Source organism: Lithobates pipiens, unplaced genomic scaffold (assembly GCF_037356315.1).
Source record: "Lithobates pipiens isolate NorthernLeopardFrog02 unplaced genomic scaffold, aLitPip1_a1.2 Scaffold_18, whole genome shotgun sequence".
Taxonomy (NCBI): domain Eukaryota; kingdom Metazoa; phylum Chordata; class Amphibia; order Anura; family Ranidae; genus Lithobates; species Lithobates pipiens.
This window is the reverse complement of record NW_027507758.1, coordinates 564,808,949-564,828,612: the sequence shown is the minus strand read 5'-3', so window position 1 is coordinate 564,828,612 and position 19,664 is coordinate 564,808,949. Positions and strand designations below refer to the sequence as shown.

Here is a 19,664-nt window from a genome sequence, read left to right as displayed (position 1 = left end):
TAGATCCACCACATTGCAACCCAAAGACCAGCTAGAGATGGGAGCGAGCAAGCAAAAGGGTGTAGCAGACCAGTGCAGTTCAGTGCAGTGACACAAGCAGTGATGAGTGACAGGGGATATGCACAATTGCTGCGCCCAGGGAAGAGGGTTAGGCAGGTTAGAAGGGATGGGGGGGGGGGTAGGGTAGGGTGTGGGTGTTAAAAGGGTCCGGGCCGTGCATCATTACCCCTTGACATAGATGTCTGACATCTTCTCTCCTGTCATGAAAGCATCATCTTCTAGAATCACTTCATCAGTGTTCCAAATTATAACACGTAGTTCAAAACTAGTTTTCAAGAGTGCGACGGTAAACATGAGGTAGACAAAGAAATCAAACAAAAAAAAGGGAGCAAAAAAAGCAAAATTCTGTTATTCACACACAACACAAAAGCGTAAAACCGGCAACAAAGGCAGCATGGGAACTGGTGTGTGCGCCACAAGTGTACACAGAAGCCCACACACAACACAAAGTCAACCTTTTTTCACTGGTACGTACCCCCTGACAAAAATGTCACTAGACTTTTCTCCTGTGAAGTAATCATCATCTTCCAGGATTACCTCATCGGTATTCCAAATTATCACTCTAAGCTCGTATCTGGCAAGGAGATAGTGAGACAAGTGAGATGTGGGCACATAGGGACTGAGAACATGGGGAATTGTTTGGAGGTTCTACATTATCTCCTTTGTTCTGGAATCTTGAATCCACCCAGTTGATGGACAGACGTCCAAGAGATGTCAGTATTTCAAGAGGTAATGCCTATTTTCCAGCAAAGTAGATAGTTGGGTTCTATAATGATTGTCAACTGGAGGAACTGGTTTATCTGCCAGGATATTACTTGGCGAGTTCAGAGTGATATCAAAATGATTAAACTAAAATTATACTAACACAATAAAATATCAAGATTTGTGTCTGAACAAGGCAGAAAATACACTTCACTAAAACCATTGGAAATGAGGTTGAACTCCTACAGGTAGGACACTGTTCTCTTAGACACCGGTACAATGTAAGGTCTCCTTATTAATAAATGATGGCTTGTACTGTAAATCCCTGAAAGGGCAGAAGACAGTGGTTCACTGCAAACCCTTAACCAATGTACCAACGTCCAAACATGATGTCCTACCAGTTGCCCAGAAGAGCAGTGTTTTTCCTGTAGCTTTAGTACCCACCAATACAAGGTTAATTCATAATGCAAAACATACAATGTCACTTGGGTATGAAATACAATCAGCGCTACCTCTAAATTGTGATGCTCTTACCTATTTCAATCTTATATCAGTATGTGACAAAATCTTGTGTCAATATTTATTACTCAAGCCTGTTCAGTTGCTGCTGTACACTCAGTGATTTCACTCCACCAAATAACACATAAAGTAACTCATATAGTGCAGTGTCCCTGAATATACCACTTTAAACTCTTAGGTATTCTGCATTCTTAAAAAAAGTCCTTTGCATAAAAATCAAATCAAAAGTGTCATGAAACAAAGTATTTATATAAAATCCACTTTCAATCACCAATCGGCATATGAAACAATTAGTGCACACCACCACCAGTTGAAAGACCTGCTCACCTCAAAGATGAGTTCAATAAGCTCTATGTAAAAAACACTCCTGCAATATACCCTGCTCCTTCCTCCCCTCCAGGGACCCAGCTCTGTTAGCATGTCTCTTTGCTCAGCAAACTACATGCAAGCAAAAAGGCAGACTACATAGTGCTCTCCATTTCAACAAATTTTTTACGCCCCCATAAAAACACACTTACAGGATATACAAATAAAAGACGCTTTAGTATTTAGCACGTCTGCTTGCTCACCACTCCCCATGGATCGCAGTGGCTGCGTGACGTCACGGGTTCGACTCCTCCCTTCTATATGCGTGTTTTATGACACTTTTGATTTTATTTTTATGCAAAGGACTTTTTTTAAGAACACAAAATACATAAGAGTTTAAAGTGGTATATTCAGTTGCGATGCACTATACGAGTTACTTTATACAAGGACAGTTCTTTAATAATTCATTTGCAATGTCACACTGGTCTGTAGCCTCCCTAATACAGTTCTATTCATGTTTCTAATGCCCAGAGATGCCCAGAGATGTGGGCACATAGGGGCTGAGAACACAGTGAATTGTTTGGAGATTTAAGATCATATCCTTTATTTTGTAATCTTGAATCCTCCCAGTTGATGAACAAAAGTCCAAGTGATATTATTTCAATAGGTAATGCCTATTGTCCAGAGAAGTGGATAGTTGGGTTCTATAACAATTGTCAACTGGAGGAACTGGTACATCTGGCAGTTCAGGGTGATATATTTTCAAACACTTTTAAACTCAAACAATACAATGTACAATGGAAAGTTTTGTGTCTGAACATGGCAGAAAATACATTTAAGCAAATCCTTCAGAAATGATGTTGAATTTCTACAGATGGAACACTGTGTGTAAGGTTTCCTTATTAAAATATAATTGGCTTAGCGGGGTGCCCACATAAGATCTCCTTATTCGCTGATGACATTCTCCTTTCTGTCACCTCTCCTAGAACTTCCCTGCCAAACTTACATACACTGTTGCAATCCTTTGCTTCTCTCTCAGGACTCCAAATTAACTCATCTAAATCGAAGGCATTGTCGACTAACCTCTCTGTGGAATTACTGGGAGACTTGCAGTCGGCCTTTCTTTACCAATGGGTTTCCTCTTTGCCTTATTTGGGAATCCGCCTCACATCGGCATATCAGGCTTTATATCAGGCAAATTATCCACCTTTATTCAAAAAACTGACGGATATGTTGTCGGCATGGTCCTCCTTACCTCTCTCATGGTTTGGGAGAATAACAGCCATCAGAATGGCTTATCTCCCGAAATTACTTTACTATTTTAGGGTTCTCCCCATCCCAATTCCCTCCCACGTCCTCAATACCCATCAGCGTAAGATCCTGCAATTTATCTGGGGATCGTCTCGCCCCCGTATTAATAAACAAATCCTGTTCGCCAACAAAAGTAATGGGGGCCTCTCGGTCCCGAATATAAGAGACTACTACGTGGCTGCTACCATTGCTCCGCTCTCTCATCTCCATGAGACGTATCAACTCCCGCTATGGGCGACTATTGATCTGCTTGAGACTGACCCCGTCCCAATTTCTTCCTTACCATGGCTCCCGCCTATACATCGCCCTAAGATCACAGGGCCTTGTATGATTCATACGCTACGAGTTTGGGACTCAGTGAAGTACTCGGCGGGGCTGGCTTCTCCCCATCTCCCGCTGTTGCGACTTTTACGTTGCCCACTTTTCCCTCCAGGCCTTAACGACACAGCGCAATTCAGGTGGTGGACCATGAATGGCTTCGGCGACGTACACTCCTTGCTTACTCCCACTAAAATCTTAACCTATGATGCTTTACGCTCGTCACATGACATACCTCTACAAGAATATTTCAGGTATCTACAGATCCGTCATTTCCTCCGGAGTCTCATTAAATCTCAGGACGCCCCATACAGGTTGACACCGTTTGAGAGCATCTGCAGATCCAGGCCCCACTCCCCTGGTCTGATATCTATGATATACTCAGCTCTGGTTTCTAAGAGGAGACCTCCAGTGCGGTCTTACCATTCACAGTGGGAGAGAGAGTTAGGGAAGAAGCTGGACCCAGAGGAATGGCAGGCAATGACTCTAGCTATATCCAACTGCTCGCGCAATGTAGTGATTCTGGAAAATGCATATAAGGTGTTATACCGGTGGTATTATACCCCAACGCGCCTGGCTCGCTTTGTCCCAACCTGTTCCCCTCTTTGCTTTAGGGAATGTGCCCAAGAAGGCACTATGGCCCATATTTGGTGGACGTGCCCACGGGTGTGCAGACTATGGGTCAGGGTGTACGCATTGCTTCGTAGCCTACTTCGAGTGAATCTTAAAAGGGATCCGTTTGAGGCACTCCTTGGCAAACCAATCACTGCGCTGTTACGCCCAGAGCGCCAATTGGCGCAACATCTGTTTACTGCAACTAAATTGACAATAGCCAGAGCATGGAGAACCCCAGCCCTGAGTTTCGAAGCGGTCAAGAACCGACTGAATGATGTTATGGTCAATGAAAAATTGTCTTCTGTTGTTTCTGACACTCATGCCAAGTTTCTACGTGTCTGGCAGCCCTGGATTGCATATCATTATTCTCCTAGATTCGATGTTGCTATATTATCAATGTAGGGACCGGTGGTGCACAACCTGCGAGCCCATTCTCTTCCCTCCCTCCCCTCTCTCTTCCTTGACCCTCCTTCCTTCTCTCTTTTAACCCTCACTACTTCTCCCCTGTTTCTTATTCAACGACCTCTTTTAATCTTCTCTTGACTCATTATACATCTTTTTCTCTCCTTCTTTCTTTTGTCTTACCAATTACCAGTAGATGATTACTATGGGCTGTTACTGTATTGTATGACATACTTCTGTTGCAGTCATGTGAAAACCCGGGTTCTCCCGGACACAGAAAATGTTAGAATCGCCTGGGCAACAGCCTTCTTTAATAACTTCTATACTGTGAAACACCTGAACTGTTATTTGTATGACAGCCTATTGTATTGGAATGTAAACTTGTTAATTAATACTAATAAAACCTTTGTAAAAGAAAATATAATTGGCTTAATTGTAATAATAAGGTGTGCCGATACTGAGTATTTTCATGTTTACTGGTACTCGTGAAAATGCTCCGATACCCGAAACCGATACCTTTGCAGTATGATTCCCATTCAAATCGTATGCGATTCTTTGCAGTGCGATTTGAGCCCATTAACTTTGTATGGCCGGAAAGAGCACTGCAAAGGTATTGGTACTCGCAATCTTTGAGCACTTGGCTGAAAGTATCGTACTCATACTCGCTGGTAAAAATACGGCATCGGTGGAACCCTAGTAATAATGCTCCTACAAGGAAATACAGTATAATCCTAAAAGGACATAACGTGGTTCTTGGGAAATGCTCACTAACTGTACCAGTATCTAAACATAGCGGTTGTTTTACTAAAACTGGAGAGTGCAGAATCTGGTGCAGCTGTGCATGGTAGCCAATCAGCTTCAAACTTCAACTTGTTCAATGAAACTTTGAAAAAAAAACAACCTGAAAGCTGATTGGTTTCTAATGCACAGACGCACCAGATTTTGCACTCTCCAGTTTTAGTAAATCAATCCCATGGGGCCCTGCCAGTTGCCTTGAATAGCAGCATTCTTCCTGTAGCTTCAACACTCAATAATACAGGGTTTATTCATATTACAAAATATGCAGGCCATGTCTTAAATCATACATTTTTATTGGCATTTGGATAATTAGGCCTCATGTACACTGGACTTTTTTTACAGCTGCTTCTAGGGGCATTTGCCATTTATTTTTCCTGCCTCTAAATGCCCCTCATGTTAGCCTATGTTTCCATGCACACTAATGCCACGTACACACTTTTGGATTTTCTGACAACAAACGTTGGATGTGAGCTTGTTGGCGGAAAGTCCAACCGTGTGTGTGCTCCATTGAACATTTGTTGTCAGACTTTCCACCAACAAATGTTGGCTCGCAGGTTCTCAAACTTTCCGCCAACACATTTTTGTCGGACTTTCCGATCGTGTGTATACAAGTCCGTCGCACAAAAGTCCGCGCATGCTCGGAATCAAATACGAACCGGAAGCGCTCGATCTAACTAGCATTTGTAATGGAGATATCACAAATATCTTGTTTGTAATTGTTGGCCAACATTTGTGTGACCGTGTGTATGTAAGACAAGTTTGAGCCAACACCCTCTGGACAAAATTCCATGGTTTTGTTGTCGGAAAGACTGATCGTGTGTACGAGGCTTTAGGCTTTTAGCAGCGCTTAGTAGCAGGAGATTTTAAAGAGGCTTTTAGAGGCAGGAAAAAAACTCCAATGCCTGTACATCCAGGAGCAGCAGAATTTGGGCATAAAAAACACTTGACGCTACTAAAAGCTGCTAAATTTGTCTACAAGCTAGTGCTTGAGAATTAATTAATTTCCATGGCCAGAATTAATTATTTATTCTGGCCAATGAAATGAATTAACGCCCAAGAGCTTGAGGCCTATAAAAGCCCCCAAAAGCTTGTAAAAGCTTTGGACACTTTTACAAGTGTCAGGAATTTTTTGGCAAAAATGCTGCTGCTGGCTTCTAGGAGAGTTAAATAAAAAACCTTAATCCCTCCTTAAGGCCTGATTCACACCTATGCATTTTTAGTGCTTTTTGCATTTTGCAGATTTGCACTACAGAACGTGTTCCATAGGAAGCCATGTTACATGGACTGTAGTGCAAATCTGCAAAATGCAAAAAGCACTAAAAATGCATAGGTGTGAATCGGGCCTTAGACCAGTGATTGTATTACTGCTCTGCAGTTGTACAATATGAGGGGGAACCAATGGTCCAATTGAAGCAAGTAAAATGTAAAGACTTTACACGCTAACATCTTCAGAGAATAACACTGGCACAGCTGCATGACCTGGGTATCTCTAAATGGCTACAGATCAACTTTGACATGCTTATGAAGCAAAGTAATAATAATAATAATACATTTTATTTATAGGTGCCTTTCAGAACACCCAAGGTCACCTTACAACGATAGCAACAAGTACAATACAAAACTACCTTTGGTTTACATGGAAGCTTAAAACAAAACTATTTTTGGCAATGTGGTCCTGATAGCAGGGAAAGGTTGTGGATAAATCAGATATTTGCATATAGATTTTACATACATTACATAACAAATGTATTCCCTTAAAAGTGTGTTTCAGCCCCTAAGCCTCCTCTCAAAACAGATACAGTGCCTTGAAAAAGTATTTGTACGCCTTAAAATTTTCCACATTTTGTCATGTTACAACCAAAAACATAAATTTATTTTTGGGGAATTTCATGTGATAGACCAACACAAAGTGCCACATAATTGTGAAGTGGAAGGAACATGATAAATGGTCTTCAATTTTTTTTTTTTTTACAAATAAATATGTAAAAAGTGTGGCATGCATTTGTATTCAGCCCCTTTTACTTTGATACCCCTAACTAAAATCTAGTGGAACCAACTGCCTTCAGAAGTCACCTAATTAGTAGTAAAAAGAGTCCACCTGTGTAATTTAAACTCTGTATAAATACAGCTGTTCTGTGAAGCCCTCAGAGGTTTGTTAGAAAACACACAGGCCAAGGAACACACTAGACAGGTCAGGGATACATTTGTGGAGACGTTTAACACAGGGTTAGGTTATAAAAAAAAATCCCAAGTTTTGAACATCTCACGGAGCACTGTTCAATCCATCATCCGAAAATGGAAAGATTATGGGATAACTGCAAACCTACCAAGACATGGCTGTCCACCTAAATTGACAGGCCGGACAAGGAGAACATTATTCAGAGAAGCAGCTAAGAGGTCCATGGTGACTATGGAGGAGCTGCAGAGATCCACAGCTCAGGTGGGAGAATCTGTCCAAAGGACAACAATTAGTTGTGCACTCCACAAATCTGGCCTTTATGGAAGAGTGGCAATAACAAAGCCATTGTTAAAACAAAGCCCTAAGAGGTCCCATTTGCATTTTGCAAGAAGCCATGTGGGGGACACAGCAAACACGTGGAAGAAGGTGCTCTGGTCAGATGAGACCAAAATTTTACTTTTTGGCCTAAAAAAATGCTATGTGTGGCAGAAAACTAGCACTGTACTTCTCCCTGAACACACCATCTCCATCGTGAAACATGGTGGTGGCAGCATCATGTTGTGGGGATGCTTTTTATCAGTAGGGAAGTTGGTCAGAGTTGATAGGAAGATGAATGGAGCCAAATACAGGGCAATCTTATAAGAAAACCTGTTATGCCCTGTACACATGGTCGAACATTCCGACGACAAAATCCGTTGGATTTTTTCCGACGTTTTTTTGCCCAAACTTGTCTTGCATACACACAGTTGCACAAAGTTGTCGGAAAATCCGATCGTTCAGAACGAGGTGATGTACACCACGTACGACGGAACTATAAAGAGGCAGAAGACAATAGCTTTTGTTTCGTAATTTATTCTGAGCATGCATGGCACTTTGTCCATCGGAATTGTCTACACACGATCAGAATTTAAACGATCGGATTTTGTTGTCGGAACATTTTTAGATCCTGCTCTCAAATTTTGTGTGTAGGAAATTCAGACGGAAAAAATCGATCGCACATTTTCCATCGGAAACTCCGACCATGTGTACAGGGCATTAGAGTCTGCAAAAGACTTGAGACTTGGGGCGGAGGTTCACCCTCCAGAAAAATACACTTACGTTTTCGGTTGTAATATGACAAAATGTGGAAAATTTCAAGGGGTATGAATACTTTCTTAAGGAACTGTATTTCAGGTTTTATTGTTATGTGATTAGCTGTGTTTCTCATGTCTCCTATATGTCCCAACCAGAATACCATTTCAAAATGGAATGCCTGCACCAAGACCACTCCAGTAGGTTCTCCAGTCTTATCTAGCATGGTTGAGTTAAGCTTGACTCATGGGAACTCTTCAGCTGTTCTATTGGAACTATCCACTGGGGTGGCATGGGGGAATTTGGTAAGATACAGAATGGAAATATCCTCCCAAACCTTTATTTCACACAAATTTAGATGCTGACCAGTTGCCACAAATAGTTGAGAGAAGTGTGTCCCTGAGTGCAATCAGCCCTAAGGGCACATCCTTGTAAGGTTACTATGCTAACCATTTATTCCCAAAGTGCACCTCTTTAATAATTAATAATTTAGCATTGAGAGTGACACCATCATTAAATGTCATGGTGTCACAAGGAATGAAATTAACTATTGATAACTAGTTGAAATAAATATGTGTCCAGCACTGGACATTTCACAACAAGCATTGTCTTAATTATAATTTGATAATTATAATTTGATTCAATTCGATGGAGAACATTTTGATCGCATAGAAAAAGGTTTTATTGTACCTTTTTGGCTTCCTTGGAGAGATATCAATGGCAGGACCCGGAGCGGGCATGTCCATGGGGAACATATCTACCCACATTTCTATACGACCCTGCAAGAAAGAAGCCTTGCTTTAAAATTGCTTCATTGAATAAAATAGCTGACCTCATTAGGTATGTAAAATTGGTGCACATTTTGCGGATTAAGAACCTTCGCATTTATTTCACCTGTTCAATTCCTGGCTTGTCTGGATTTAACAGGGGTCGTGTCTCTACATGTTCTGGAATCAACCTGCAGCCAACTCGCGGAATCTCCTCCCAGTGCTGAAGAACCGAAAGGGCCAAATGTTCGTCTGTTTGCTTCTTCTGACCTGAAGGTACAATATTGTTAAAAGATCTCAAAGGGTAATTGAATGATACGTATTTGGGAATTAACTCTCCTTCTAAGAGAAATAGTACTGAATTAAACAAACTAAATTTTTAAGGACAATTTGAGGAAATGGTAGTCTACTGGCAGGATCTTTCTCAATAGAACACAATCCCAACTTATCTATCCCTTTTAGGTGTTTCATTGGTACTGTTATGATATCATCACATTAGATGTACCAACAGATAAACAGTTCAACAATGAAAATGTAGATGTCCATAAATCCATAACCTATTCTCTTTTGAACTCAAGGTTGAGTAGACTTCAGTAGAGGGACTGTTAGTACAATTTTACTAATTAATACATTTTTCACAAGAACAATTGTTAATTCTACAATACAACTATCATACAACCACCTCTTTATGACACTCAGCGGAGAGCCAAAGCCCAGGAGATGATCGGAAGATGTATTTAGTTTACATATATTTTAGGTTCTTTCACAATAAAAAGAAGGTCTGTAATCAGAGTAAAAAATAGCTGAAACAGCTTACTCTGATTTCACTGAAAAGTGTGAGCTTCTCACAATGTTCATTAAAAGCTGCAGCAAGTCTGATACAGTCCACCTCATTTTCTGGCCAGAGGATGCCCAGCATTATCTAGCCTTTTCCTCTTCTACTTGACTGGCCTTGGTCCACCTCTTTTATTCATTGGATTTTTTTGGAGGCTCAGCATTACATGCAAATGCAGTTTGCCTAGGAGTGCCCACTCCATAGCATTAAGACCCATCTATCAAAGAATTTTGATATTTGCATAACGACTCCCAAGAGCCAGCCAACTGCCTGCATCAGAACTGAAAGTGGTTCTAGAGGTTGAAAAACCTTCAGTGTGCAGCTTCCCCCTCAGCGTCCCCCCCAATGCTTCCTAAGCCAGATCCTGATTCAGCGATGTGCACAAGAGCAGTGGCTTTTCCTGTTCTTTGGCTGAGATGCAGCTGCAGGAACCATTGATTCCCTCTGCTCTGAATCACAGCCAGTGAGAAGGGAGTGGGGGGTGGGGCTGAGCAGAGCTCTTTATGTCTTTTGATACAGAGAATCAGGAGCAATCATGCACAAGGGCCACTATAGCAAGCGGCTTGCTATGGGGAAGGGGGAGGGTCCCAGAGCGCCAGCAAAGGACCCGAGAAGAGGAGGATTGGGGCTTCTCTGTCTATAACCACTGCACAGAGCAGGTAAGTATAACATGTTACTTTTTTTTATTTCTTTCACAAACACTCTAATGCCGCGTACACACGTAGCAGACTATCCGGCGGACTTAGTCTGGCGGACTTTCCGCCGGACTGTCCGCCGGACTTTCCGAACGAGCTACTTGCCCACACACGGCACTTTTTCAGCGGACTAATACAGCGTACTAAGTCTGCCGGACTATCTGCCGTACTTTTGAAATGAACAGACTTGCCCACACATGCGGAGGAAAGTCCACTCATTTTGAGCGCGTCTCCAGGTAGCCGGGGCCAGCGAAGGAGGCGTCGCTGGCCCGTCACCTGGTATGGACTTAAAGGGGAACCCCTACGCCGAACAATCGCGTGGGGGTCCTCCCCAGGTCCATATCAGACCCTTATCCGAGCACGCTACCCGGCCGGCCAGGAAAGGGGTTGGGGACGAGTGAGCGCCCCCCCTCCTGAGCCGTACCAGGCCGCATGCCCTCAACATGGGGGGGTGCCTTGGGGAAGGGGGGGCCACGCAGCCCCCCCACCCCAAAGCACTTGTCCTCATGTTGATGAGGACAAGGGCCTCTTCCCGACAACCCTGGCCTTTGGTTGTCAGGGTCTGTGGGCGGCGGGCTTATCAGAATCCCTCCCCCCCACCCGATGTGAATGAGTATGGGGTACAATGTACCCCTACCCATTCACCTGTGAAAAAAAGTAAAAAAAAAACACAACACACAAGGGTTAAAATAGTTTATTGCACAGCTCCGGGGGTCTTCTTCCGTCTTCGGGGGTCTTCTCGCCGGACTCCTCCGCTATCTTCTGCTCTTTTGCTAGCTCTTTCACTAGCGGAGGAGCCCGGCTTTCTTCTTCACCGCCGCCCTCTTCTTCCGACTTTAGGGGTCTTGCCCCCCTCTTCGGGGGTCTTGTCCCCCTCTTCGGTTCTTCTTGCCAGGCCACCACGCCTTCTTCTAGCTCTTTTACAGGCGGTGGCCCGGTCTTCTGTCACCGCTGCCGCCGTCTTCTGTTCTTCTCTTCTGTTCTTCTCTTCTGGAGATGTTGCCTCGTCGCGGTCTCCGGTCACAATGGCAGGGATGCGGCATGCAGCGACTTATATAGGGACATCGCCGGATGATGTCCCCGCCCATTATGATGTCACAGTCCCAGCATCCTCTGGGATCCTAGCATCCAATGGCCAGGGTTGTCGGGAAGAGGCCCTTGTCCTCATCAACATGGGCACAAGGTGCTTTGGGGTGGGGAGCCGCGCGCCCCCCCTTCCCCAAGGCACCCCCCCATGTTGAGGGCACACGGCCTGGTACGGCTTGGGGGGGGTGGCGCTCGCTCATCCTCACCCCCTTTCCTGGCTGGCCGGGTAGCGTGCTCGGATAAGGGTCTGATATGGACCTGGGGGGGACCCCCACGTCGATTTTTTGGCGTAGGGGTTCCCCTTTAAGTCCATACCAGGTGACGGGGCCGGCGACGTCTCCTTCGCTGGCCCCGGCTACCTGGAGACGCGCTCAAAATCCGGGCCGGAAAAGTCCGTTCATTTCAAAAGTACGGCGGATTGTCCGCCGAAATGCGAGCCCGGCGGACAAATTGGAGTGCAAAAATACTTTCTTAGTCCGCTGGACTTTTGGGAAAAAAAAGTCCGCCAGAGCCCACACGGCGGGATTGTCCACCGGACTTTTCCACCGGATTGTTTGATCGTGTGTATGAGGCATAAGAGGACTCTTGAGAGGGGTACTGAGGCAGGGTGCTGTGATGTTTTCAGGAAGCTATTTACAGCCCCTTCCATCCACCAATGTTATGCTTGAATTGCATAAAGAAGCACAGAAACTCAGTGATAACAGTATGTGAGGACAACTAGAAGTTTAAAAAAAAAACATTTCAACAGTCAATGAGGGAGGGAGGGGGAAGGCGCAACCAGATTAAACTTCAGCTTTAAGTACACCGTAGAGTTTTTACTATTTTTTTATCTACTGTACTTAGGATTCAAAATGAAAAAATAACAAATGCGCTTTTTCATCGTATAAAGATGAGAAAGTGTATGTAGTAGTAGCATTCTGAAGGCACAAAGAAAAGATGTTGTGAAATAGTACCAGGGGAGATCAGATAAAAATAAAAAAAGTTTTGATTGAAGTTATTAAAAAAATTATACACAAAATACATCAGTTTATATACTTGTATACTTTCATATTTCATATTTAGCACTGGACCAAATGCAAACATTTAGTGGAGTAAGAGAATCGCCTCACCGTTTTCATCTTCAATCTCAGTGGGACCAGTGAAAACACGATTTAGAACTTTGACTCGTCCTCCGGGGCCATAGTGGGGGCCATCAATTTTCCCTTCTTTGCAGAGTTTGGACAAGATCTGGGTAGGTTTCATGGGATCTCTCCACATATTATAACCATGTCTGAAAACAGAACCAAAACTTTACTTACTTTTATCTTTCTTGTAGACTCTAATGTCAGAGATGTTTGGATCTAAATTATGTTTTGTGCTTTTGGCTGCTCCCAAGAGCATTGCTAAAATGAACATTAACTGATATCCTACACAACAAACACAGAATATTTTTGTCTGTACCTGCCATGCTACAAAGTTGGTTCGTGTGGTAGCACTGGGCTACTAGATGTGAAGTACTAGTGCTTTTGGGTTTGACCCAGAATGGGTCTTCCTTCAAATGGACTGGGAAACAGCGAATGTGCTGTATAGAATGGACCTTGTCCTGGTCCTGAGCTGCTATCACCTATATTCCCAAGGACTTTCAGTAGATATCAAAGCTTGGGGTGGATGTTCAGGAGTGCCCAGAATGAAAGTTCATGACACGTGAGAGTTTCAGTCAAATTCTAATATGACAAGAAGTATCAACAGATGCCAAACAGTTTCTATTTAAAGACTTTCTCTTCATGGATTTTTGATTATATTGTGTTGGTTGTAAAATTTGTGCAATTATTTTCAGGAAGTTTATTTAAGGACTAAGCACGTATTATGGCTTCCTTAGGTGTTTAAAAGAATAGGACACATGATGCGTACTGCGAGAAACAATTACAACATATAATAGATAACATATAAGGCAATATATCTGATTATACATACATGGCGTATGTCTGTGCTATCCCACATGTTGCTCTGTGCTTGCTGTAATAACGGTTCTCCAGATCGATCTTGGTCTCTCCAATCAAGTCATCAGTCCCCACCAAGTCCCAATCATAAACGGCCACTGTTAGCATGGACTCCATGGGGAATGTGGCCTCAATGTCAAATGATCTAGTAAAAGCAATTTAAATATAGAAAAAAATATATTATTGGAAGGTACTAGGAAAAACAAGCTTGGAAATACACACCGATCACCCATAACAGTATGAGCATGAACAGGTAAAGTGAAAAACATTGCTTCTCATGTTACAAGTGAGTGAAATATATTAGGCAGCCAGCGGACATGTTGTCCCTGAAGTGGATGTGTTGAAAGCTGCAAACCAGTGAGCCAGACAAAAGTGCCTACAATGGGCATGTGAGCTTCAGAACTGGACCATAGAGCAATGGAAGAAGGTGGCCTGATCTGATGAATTCAAGAATGGTTTGAGGAACACAACAATAAGTTTGACGTGTTGCATTGGCCTCAAAATTCTCCAGATCTCAATCCAATCAAACACTTTACTGTACTGAAAGTGAGCTCTCAGCATAGTATAATAACGAATGGGTAACAGAAAGCTCCTGATGCATATTTGTGATCAGGAGTTTTCTGATCAGGTGACTGCTATGACTGCCAATCACAGCAGTCACGTGATTGGAATGCCTGCCTCCACCTCCCGGCATAGAGATCTACTTTAAGGGCCGGTAAGGGGCTAAAAGATAGTTTAGTGATGTCTTGGTGCCAGATACCACTGCATACCTTCAGAGGTCTAGTGGAATCCATACCTTGATGGGTTATGGTGGGTGGTGACAATGCTACGGCAGATTGATGTATTTTATGTATTGCATGTTGTGTCTGTAAACACAGGAAATATTATACTCAATGGTTCCTATGAAAGATGTCACCATGGCTTCTGTCTGGTTCATTAAATTGGTCTAGATGGGCCAACTTTAATATGACAGATAAATAATATAAAATGAGTGACTCACTTTCCAAAGACAGGATTTAGTTGTTTGGAGATGTAGTTCTCTTTGTCTTTGATTTCAGTTTTGCCCAGTTTTATAACAACATAAGGATCAGCTTTCCCATTGATGTCAGCAGGATGTAAATCTGTAGCCTACAAAGGTAAAGGAAAAGTTTATATGTTACACTATTGATAGGTTTCTCTAACAATAATAGTTTACTTTATCATGGAAAAACTACAGCTATATTGGCAAGCTACAGGACACAAATGGGCCCGTTTTTTGATCAAAAGCTCCACCAAGCCCCAAGAACCGTCTTCAGTCAGTAATCTCAAAAGTCTTTGTATACAGCAGCTGTAAGAATTTAGGTTGCAGAAATAAAAGGTGTGCCTATTATTTTCAGGTGTGTCATTTTTTGATTATCCACTTGACCTCTGGAAGATTTACCTCCTTTCATGATCAGGCCATTTTTTTGAGATACGGCACTGCATTGCTTTAACTGACAATTGCACGCACATGCAACACTGTACTCAAAATGTATATCTTTATTTTCAAATAAAGCTTTGTTTTGGGTGGTATTTGAGCACCACTGCTTTTTTTGTGCTATAAAGAAAAAAAAGACCAACAATTTTGAGAAAAAAACAAAACAATATTTTTTACATTCTGATATAAAACATATCCAATAAAAAAATGTAAAAAATCGAATTTATTCATCAATTTAGGCCAATATGTATTCTGCCTCATATTTTTGGTAAAAAAATCCCAATAAGCGTATGTTGATTGCTTTGCACAAACGTTATAGCTACAAACTATGGTATATACTGGAATTTTTATATATATTTTTATACTAGTAATGGCGGGGATCAGCGACTTATAGCAGGACTGTCCTATTGTGGTGAACAATTTGATACTGACACTTTTGACACTTTGTGGGAACCAGTGACACTAATACAGTAATCAGTGCTAAAATATATACGCTGTTACCGTACTAATGACACTGGCCGGGAAGGGGTTAAACATCTAGGGCGATCAAAGGGTTAACTTAATTGTGTGCTGTTTTTACTAAGGGAAGTGATGGATTTTATTCCCTGCTTTGCAGGGACACAAAATGAATAATTTCCCCCCTGTCAGAACAAAGCACCGCCTTGTTTACATAGGCAGAGCTCCATGCTGTGTCTCTGCCTGATGACTGGCGGGTGGACATCCATTGCCCGGCACCCACAGATCTGCTTTGCTTGCTGTGAATAATCAGAGCAGAAGCAGCCCGCCAGCAGCATGTGCACGCCCCTAGGCATGAGTGCAGTATCACGTACATATACGTGATTCTACACAGGAGTGCTGCTATACATGGCGTCACAAGAGTGGGGGAGTCTCATGTGATGCCACTGGATGGCCACGCTCCATGGCTATATAAGAACTGGTAGACATCTGAGATAACACAATGGCAGGAGCCAGCGTTGGAGGAGGACCGGGTTGGCAGCGGAGAAGCCAGCAACAGAGGGAGAAGATCAGAGGAAGAAGACATCACCGGAAGGAGAAGACAGCAGAGCAGGGAGAAGTCCATAGAAGGAACCCATCACCAGAGGGATGTGTAAAGGGGGCTTCAAAATTTTGATAAGCCCCCCGCCTGCAGACCCCCACAGACACCATCCAGGGTTGTTGGGATCAACTTGGGGTCAAGATGCTTTGGGGTCTGATATGGCCTGGAGGGGGGCGCTTGCTCACCCTCCCTTTCCTGACATGTCTGCATGCTCGGATAAGGGTTTGGTATGGCGTTTGGGGGGACCCCACGCCATTTTTTTTCATTAATTTTGACATGTCATGCAACTTGTGTTCTCGATGTCAGAGCGCATGTCGCACTAGTGTGAAATTGGCCCTAACACTGTCAAACAGTAGCCTTTAGTTATACTTTAAGTCCTGAACTTACAATAGAAAGGATATATTATGTTTTCCATTTAAATATGAAACTTAACTCTAAACATTAATTATTGGAAAAACCAAGGTTGGTCCACATTTCCTACACTTCCTCTTCACAGGCTTTATAATGTTCATTAGGAGCATATTATCATGCAAAACACATGGAACTGCTGCTCACCCTCACAACGTAGACTCGTACTAGTACATTCATGGGATCATTACTGGGAATTCCTTGGAACATGCCAAAGTTGGGGTCATAGCCAGCTTCTTTGGTGATATCATCAGGTAGTGGAACCTTATACACACACATAGAACCCTGTGGAGGAAATATTTCATATTTGTAGCTGGATTCATGAATCAGAAAAACACAAGTGAAAAACTTAGTTTGGTGGATTATTCTAACACCCAATTGGAAGTTAAGTATAACATCAGTCTAATGTCTAAAGCTGACTATACACCTGTGCATTTTCTATCAATTTCACCAACTTTTTGAGGAAATGGGAATTGTACAGATAATCCAAAATAATAATTAGATACTAGGCAGCCAAACAACCAGGAGTTTGGTCAATCACAAATGTTAAGTTGATGGTAAAGTTAAAACTGGTAAATGAATTGACAGCCTCAATAGAATTAATTGATATGGAATTTTAACTGGAAAAAATTGATAATTTTGTCAAAAACTATGCAGTATTGCCCAATGGGGCAATTTAGATTTTTGCCTGATTGTGGCAATTTGAAACCATAATTTTATGTCTTTGATTGCTTTGCAATTTTGACCAAAATATGGACTTCCCTTTTCTTATTCCAAGCATCATGTTATTTCTTAAAAATGCATTGTGAGTGATTACTAAGTACAAATAGACTGTACACTTTGCAATCGCAGTTGCTCCAAAGCCTAATAAATGAGGTAAAGCTTCACTTACTAAGAATACCCAATAAAATGCAAGAAAAAAACAAAACAAAAAAAATGCATTTTGCTTGCACATGATTGGATGATGGAAGCCAGCAGAGATTCCCCTTATTTACTAAACTCTGGAACAACTGCACTTGCAAAGTATGCAGACTATTTGCCTTTAGCAATCAAACCCATTATGTCACAAAATTAACCTATTGGGCACTGTTTGATACTCACTTTAAACCTCCCCACTATCCGCTCCTCCTCGCTGACTGTGTCATCGTCATCCCCGATCTTCCCTCTTAGTAAGTTGAATGTGTGCAGCCAGTCTTCAAAACAGTCAAATTCAGTTTCTAGTTCTTTGTTGAAGACCTGGATTTAGCCAAACATAAGGGCTGAAGTCAGGAGACAGCAAACATTCATAATCCACATGTGTAGAAATCATAATACCCAAATTAAAGTGGAACTTCACTCTCTCAATCAGCATTGACTATTTTTAATCCTCATGCTGCTAGCATTAGTAAATAGATAGGGACGTATATCATATTTCCTTGTTTTAAGAAATTTCTTTGTATGGTTATTTAGTTACTTCCAGGTTTCTTGCCTAGGCAAATAATGTCATACAACCCAGGAGTCTTCTGGAGGGGAGGAGGGGTTTTCTCAGCTAAGCACACCCTTCTGCTAGTATGCAAAATAAATGCATGGCGACATGGATAGATGGGACCTTTGCTTTGAATATTAAAAATGGATGAAATAGCATTTTGCTTTGTGGGGCTCAGAAGCAGTGTAGTTCCGCTTTAAGTAATTTAGTCTGGGTTTCCAGCAGTCTGACACCCCCTGTATAGTTCTCCTATCAACAACCTTCATACATCTTGGGCAGCATTGTTGACTGGAATATTGTGCAGGGGGCAAAATTTCTGCTTTAAGAATAGTATAAATGTGTGGCCAGGTAATTCCACTGCTCAGTTTTCCTACATTTCTCTTGCCTGACATCAACCAGTCAATTATTATAGGAAGGATGTCTTCAATGGACATGAGAACAGTATCAACTGGAAAGAGTTGTCACTTCAATACATTCAATACATTGAATACATTCAAAAAGTGGCAAGAAGCTGTAATAATTAAAAAAAAGGCACAGGGATTGCATAAAATGCACAGATTACATCCACTCCCTACGCACCTTTAACTCATCAATCTTCTGTTTGTTCTTCTTCTCTGCTTGCTCGGCTTGTTGCTTCTTTTTCTTGTCCTCTTTGGGCACTTTCACTTTTTCTTTGTTCTTCGACTGACCCTTGGCGCCTTTCATGGGAGATTCATCAATTTTGATCTCTGAGCCATCACACAAGGGTTGGATGGAGTGGAAATGGAAGGAACCAACACAAGACACTAAACCACGATGTGCATGAAAGTTGACAGATAGTTCAGAGCAGGGAATGGGTCTAAGACCTCCCGCTCCAGCTATCACCTTCTAAATTCATGTATATTTCTTTCTCTAATAAAGGGCACACTGAGGTAGGATAAGAGGTCATCAAACCTCAACAGAAATAATACATGTATTGTAGAAGCCACTATACTTACCAGCCTTATTTTCTACTATAATCTATAACATTTATTCATGTCTTAAAGTGTACTGTAATTTTTTTAAAATCTAGCCATTAGTCATCTACCGCTTCATTATAATAACTAATAGGAGTCTTAAAGGGACATTAAAGTTTTTTTTTTTAAATAACAAAAATGTCATACCTAATTGCACATATTTGACTCATGTTTACATGTATTTGAAACGCATTTGATGTGCACTTGAATTCGTTTTGTGCTGCATTTGCAGTGCGTTTTTCTATACTTTTTCAGCTTGGCTTTCTTGGCCTTAAAGGGGTGCAGTACGGGGCATTTGAAGCGCATTTGTAGCGCATTTGTAGCGCGTCCCCTGCATTTCCGGTGTGGAAAAATGCAGAATGCTCTACTTTTTTTTAACTACGCCAACTGCACTGCAAAGCTTTGAACTATGATCATAGGATTACCTTGATTTTGGACTGTTTTGCATTTGGAGTGCGGTTCAAAATGCATTCAACTGCATCCAACTGCGTTCCATGTGAAAGGGATCTAATACTACTTATGACACAAAAAGCAGGTCTCTTTCACATAAATGTTTCTATTTATTATTACTATTAGTAATAAGTAGGAATTTATTAACTCACTAAATTCAGTTTGCTAAGTTAAAGTAAAAAGCTGGATA

General features: G+C 42.0%; 1 protein-coding gene across 18 annotated transcripts in view; it reads right to left on the bottom strand.

Annotated features, from left to right (window-relative positions):
* The window catches only part of OTOF (otoferlin), a 529,099-nt gene that overhangs the window by 33,761 nt on the left and 475,674 nt on the right, over positions 1–19,664 (bottom strand). For 10 of the 18 annotated variants that reach the window (XR_013276955.1, XM_077488986.1, XM_077488992.1 and 7 more), the window contains 9 exons: positions 18,609–18,757; positions 17,666–17,800; positions 16,712–16,849; positions 14,644–14,771; positions 13,618–13,788; positions 12,774–12,934; positions 9,176–9,318; positions 8,972–9,060; positions 536–634 (listed from right to left, as the gene is read on the bottom strand). Coding sequence is in view for 17 of the 18 variants with exons in the window: in XM_077488986.1 (XP_077345112.1) it covers positions 536–634; positions 8,972–9,060; positions 9,176–9,318; positions 12,774–12,934; positions 13,618–13,788; positions 14,644–14,771; positions 16,712–16,849; positions 17,666–17,800; positions 18,609–18,757 (1,213 nt within the window). In the remaining variant the exon portion in view is untranslated. Of the gene's footprint in view, positions 1–226; positions 326–535; positions 635–8,971; positions 9,061–9,175; positions 9,319–12,773; positions 12,935–13,617; positions 13,789–14,643; positions 14,772–16,711; positions 16,850–17,665; positions 17,801–18,608; positions 18,758–19,664 lie in introns of all 18 variants that reach the window. The other 8 variants (XM_077488991.1, XM_077489002.1, XM_077488994.1 and 5 more) reach the window with 2 other exon arrangements.